This window comes from Pteropus vampyrus, unplaced genomic scaffold (genome assembly GCF_000151845.1).
Source record: "Pteropus vampyrus isolate Shadow unplaced genomic scaffold, Pvam_2.0 Scaffold25, whole genome shotgun sequence".
NCBI lineage: Eukaryota > Metazoa > Chordata > Mammalia > Chiroptera > Pteropodidae > Pteropus > Pteropus vampyrus.
Window position 1 is genome coordinate 10,462,695 of NW_011888806.1, and position 5,649 is coordinate 10,468,343.

General features: G+C 35.5%; 1 protein-coding gene across 1 annotated transcript in view; it reads left to right on the plus strand.

Annotated features, from left to right (window-relative positions):
* MAPK10 (mitogen-activated protein kinase 10) overlaps nucleotides 1–5,649 on the plus strand; it is a 263,100-nt gene that overhangs the window by 243,036 nt on the left and 14,415 nt on the right. Inside the window, exon 11 of the mRNA XM_011356389.2 lies at nucleotides 4,515–4,578. Coding sequence (XP_011354691.1) covers nucleotides 4,515–4,578 — 64 coding nt within the window. The remainder of the gene's footprint in view (nucleotides 1–4,514; nucleotides 4,579–5,649) is intronic.

Genomic DNA, 5,649 nt, shown 5'->3' on the forward strand with positions numbered 1-5,649 from the left:
GATTATCTTGAAGATTAAGGAAAGAGTAATTCATACATTTTACTCAATGAAGAAGTATTATTTAAATATATGTTGTAAAGTGAAGTTACAAGAGAGAGCAACTTGTACCTTGAGAGAATCAGAGATTTGAATATGCTCTGATTAAAGAGACCTCTGCAGCAAGAAATCATGCCCAGCAACAAGAACTCCAGAATGACAACAGAGACCATATTCCTCAGTCTCAGTTTTATTATGTGTATTCTTTTATATACTTCCTGACAAGAGCCATATTTTATAGCTGAACTTTCCATTTCTAAAAGTGGAGAACATGGAAAGAAATGCCAACAAGATGTTTTAGAGTAGCAAAGTGTACAGCTGCAATTGTTGAGACCCCAGTGGTAGAAAAACGTTACAATTCAGTGGTTTTCTTCATCCTTTAATTACCATATCCTGAGATCTCTAACATGCCATTTCACAACTGGCATGCTGTGTAGGGTGCTCACATAATTACTCTTCAAACATTTATGAGAGTGAAGGAAATGAGGGCTATTAATAACAACGAGGACAAACTGAGACCGTTTGGGGCAAATTGAGATGTACCCTATTGCGATTATAGGTTGGTCACCCTATTGGTTTGTGTTTTTATTGTTTTATAAAGACGTTCACTTTAAATATTGTTTCATTAGCCCTTATTTTAGATTCATCTCAATTACCATTTGTTCTGACTTATTCTTTAAATTGAGTTTAATCAGTTTCATCAATTATCTATGTGACTTCAAGGTATTTTTAAAATAATTTATTTGAATCTTAGTTTCCTGGTCTGAGGATTATTAGGGCATAGATAAAGAGCCTAGCATATAGTATCTTCTCAAAAAATAAGTGACTTCCCTTAATTAGATAGAGAACAGTGTTCTCTGTTTATCAAGCCCTCAGAGATAGCTGAGAAAACAGATCGGAGAGCACTGTAACTTTTTCTGTTGTTGTTTTTTTCAAATGTTACAATATGTTCTACAATTCCTTCTTGTTTTAGTCATATACAATATCCGTATTGGTAATAGGGATATTTCCTCTATATTGTTCAAATTTTTTAGGGGCTATCTTGTATTTGTGTCTAGTATCTCACTGGATCTTTCTGGATGTGGTGGCAATTTTGAAGTTTGGAAAACTTTTAGGATTCAAAAGCATGTTTTCTATCGTGCCTTTATGATGTCTTGAAAGCCAAAATCCTCATTTGTTTCATTTACATGAAACTGCCAGTTCTTCTTTTTGAAACTCTCTGATCATGTGACCTCTATAACATTGCAATATGCTCATTCTCCATATATTTTTCTAAATAGTCCTCCATTCCTTCCTCCTCCTCTTCCTCCTTCCCCTCTTCCTTCTTTTTCTTCTTGGACTTATCTCCCTCTGGTCAACCTTTAAAACTTGGTGTCTGACACAGTCCCTTTTGGCCCTTTACTCTTCCTACCTGCATACCCTCCATGGGTAACCTCATCCATGGTCATGTTTTCAACAAACACCTCTTGCTGAATTTAATAAATAAATTAATTTTAATATTTACTGACACACAGTAACTAGGTGTTTGTCCATGTGTTTATCTTATTTAATTTAAACAATTTGTACATGTGTATATAATATCATCAATATAAAACACATCTAATCTATATTAAGTTAGTATTTATGCAATTCATATGAATCCATGCCTCGATTTCTGCAAGAATTTCAATCAAGGAAGTAGAGCCCAAATCTTCAAAAATAATAGAAAAGGAATATTTAGTCTCTTGAATAATATTCAAAAGCATACCCTAATTACTCTCCATATATTATCCTTAATTTCCTCTCATTCTTAATTTTCTCACATCTCGAGTTATTCTAATCTATTAAAACTCTCTTGCAATACTCTCTGGGCCATTTCTCTTTATCCTCACTCTTTAATTCTCTTTTATTTAGATTATTACCTGGCAAGAGAGAATCCATTCTGTTTAATAAGGTGGGGAAAGGGAACAATGAATAACAGAACACTAGCTTATCTTTAGCAGATGGAGGTAGGGAGTGTTACGGACCATTGTACACTAACATAGGTATATGTGTGATTGAATATGATGTTACTCTCTTTGGAGTAACGGTCAATTACTTTTTTATATTGTTATGTAAGAGACATCTTTATGTGCATGTACCCTTCCACTGCAGGTGATTGTATCCCCTCTTAAAACAAAACAAAACACCCGAACATGTAGTCCTTTCAGCCATAACTATAATGCAAGTGTGTTTAAAGCAACTCTCTTGGTTTATTGAAAGGAAAAATCTTGGACTCAGTACTTTCTTTCTTTGTGGTTAGTTCGTGGTTTGAGTTTATGTACTTTGTGCTTTTTACATCAGCAACAGCTGGATGCTGAAACTCTAAGGAAAACGTCTCTAAAAATAGTTTTGTTGCAAAAAGAAAATGGCATTTATGAACTTTGGCAAGAACTGTACTCTTGAGCCATTGTTCAGTTTTGAAACTTGAATGGAAAAATCCACTGCATGGAGAAGCCAGCCACACAAGATCCTGAGCTGAGTCTATTGTTAGAAGAAGAAAATGGCACCGAGAAATGCACAGAGCCCTGGGAGCCTCTGAGCACTTGTGTGCACTGTACCCGGCCGGGGGCCTGGACAAGGCCCACTTAGATGGGGACCTCACCACAGCATTATACATGCTCAAGAAGAGGCACTCTGCCACTTGGCATAGCATTTTTGTATAACCAGAGTCTGGCTTTGCATTAGGTTACTTATGCAGATTTTTTTTTTTGCACAAATTTTCAAAAATAACTTTGTTTTATTCATTCACTCATTAAATCATAATAGCCCTATAATTTAGGAATCCTTTATAATTTGAGGTGGAAGGTCCTGCCTTTAGTCAGGTTATCAGGGCAGAGCCTGATCCTTCTAACCCCCTTACCTTTATATAGTCACTTTTTCTGTGTTCTCTCTAGTGTCATGGGGTAAGGGAGGGTCTCATTTTGCTTAGTCTTTCCAGTAAAGGATACTCGGCCAAATGCTTCCGAATCACAGCAGCTCTTTTAAAGCCTTCTGCCCCAGTAGCATTCACCAGTGTTAAAGGAATCTCTGGCCTCATTAGTACTTATTTCTCAATAATTCAGTATTATGCTAAATTGTCCCACCACAACTAGGCAAAATCTTCTATTTTCATATCCAGCTGCTTCTGTAGTATGTGAGGCTGTCGCAGCATGTCATGTCTCGGATGGTTATTCATGTCTGTCAGGCTAACAGAAATTCTGAATGCAGTAAAGAAAGGCGCTGTAGTATTTGGGTGCTGCTCATGGGCTGACAAACCTCCCACAAAAGCCAGAGGCTGTCTCTGAAAATCTTGTCCAAAGTCTTCTCACAACAGCCATTTGACAGGGATACATGTCTTAATAAGCCTGTGTTATTTTACCGAGTAACTCTCTTAGTTTCTTATAGAAACTGTTGCTTTTGGAATGTTGGACAGGATGAATTCTAGAGTCCCCTGTCTCATGGCACCAATTTGTAGCTCTTCTTATTACTCAGTTTATTGCCAGCTGGTATAGCTTCTCAACCCCTTCTCTCTCTGCCACATGGTTAATTATTTTTCCAAGAGATTTTTTTCTTTCCGCATCACTCGGCCTGAGTTCAAACTACCCTAGGTCACTGTCATAGATTTCCCCATCAGGAAGAGAAGTCCAGGGAATCTGAGACCCTCCTTCCTGGAAGGCACCTAGATTTGTAAAAATCTCTCCTTTTCTATCTTTGAACTCCTCTTAGCAAGAGGATGCTGATTCCATAAGTCAGACCGAAGGCCCTGCCTCATCATTTCTCCGGAATAAGTTAAACAAGGGGGCCACTCGGGGGTTCAAGGTGACACACCTCTATAGACAACTAGCAGCTTCTTCTGCTTGAGGGGGTAAAATATGTGAAATCATTTAACTATAAGGCACATAGCTATATATAAAGGTTTTATTATGTTTCATGAAAAAATAAAAGGTTGAATAGATCCGAATATTCCTTTATACTGGGGACTAGTACCATGGTCTCCTGAGAAGTAGTAAAGACTCTCCTTCAGGAGGTCTAAAAATAAAAGAAAATCTTACCAGTCAGGGATAGTTTTAGGAGGGTACTGTTATGGGGCGGGCAAATGGAGGACATAGCAGTGTCCAAGTCCTTGCAGTCAAGTGTCTTGCTTGCTTTTTAAAACTGGCTCTTAATTGCTTAAGCTTGAGTTCTGAATCAGAAGGCTTTGGGAAGTGAGCACTCATGATTTAGATTCTGCTGCCTTATTTGGTCAACGGAAAATATCGGCATATAAATGAATCCTCCATATGTTAGTGGGGAAATTTTAACTTCTGCACCACTATAATTACTAATAATTTAACTGAATAATTTATATGAGATCATAATTTATATGAGATTCTGATAACCACAAAAATCAATGACTAGCAAGGTACTCTCATGCTGTGCAAGAGTTTAGTCATGTTTAGGTTATTACACAAGGTTTATTGTTTGTTTTTATTCTGCAGCCTCCACCTCAGATATATGACAAACAGTTGGATGAAAGAGAACACACCATTGAAGAATGGAAAGGTGACACTACTCCTTAAAAGAAGTATACATTTTACTTTGTTAAAACTCAGAAAGTATTCTCAGGGCTTTCCTTTTAAAACAATTTAGTAAGAAACAATTTCTAATTGCTACTCTCTTAGATCATTTCAAACCTCCTAAAACTTAGTCTTTTCATTCTATTAATAATATTGCATTTACTCAAGAATGAAAGGAATACTGGCACTTTCAAAAATAGTTTTGATTGTTAAAGTATTTGTTGTCGTGAAGGGAAAACTTCAATTTTTAAAAATTTCAGAATTAAACATTCCATGTTTGTATATAAAATTATCATATAAAATGGATAAAACTATGTCTGAGATGATTTTAGACATTAGAAAATAAAAGGTGGTTAATATATAAATTAATTCACTTGATATGTAGAACTTGAGAATTTAAATAGAAAATATATGTATCTAAGGGATTTATTTCTCCTTTAAAGTAAGAAAGAATGAATACATTAATTCATTTTTTTAAGCACAACTTTCCATACACATACTGCATGATGAAGATTATACTCAGAGTGAAACAAAGCAGAAGCTATAAAGAATAGTTAAACTAATATAAATAACTCCAGAGTAGAATAATATGAGAAAACTAAATGCAGATAATAACATATGATTAGGTAAAAATGAGGAGGAACATAAAAGGAAGATCTAAAGAGACATAACATTTGAGCTGCCTTGAAGGAATTAATAATTGCAAATTGGAAAGGAAAAAAAAAAACAAACAAACAGGAAAATACTAAAATGGGAACATAGGAAGAAAACAAGGGGTAGAAATGAACATAAAGTGTTATAAAGATAGTAAAGAGATACCACTGGTCAAGGAGTCATGTTGGAAAATATGGTAAAGATGCTCATACAAACAATAGATCAAGTGAAAAAAAAAAGATGCTTAGTGACAGATGAAAAAGATTTGATTTAAATCAAGACTTGAAAGCTCTCTTAAGGGTTCATGTTGAATGGGTAAGTGGTAGGATACAAATATCACTTGAGAGACATGGACTAGATTATGAGAAACTGAAGAAAGAAATACCTGTAAACGATGATGACC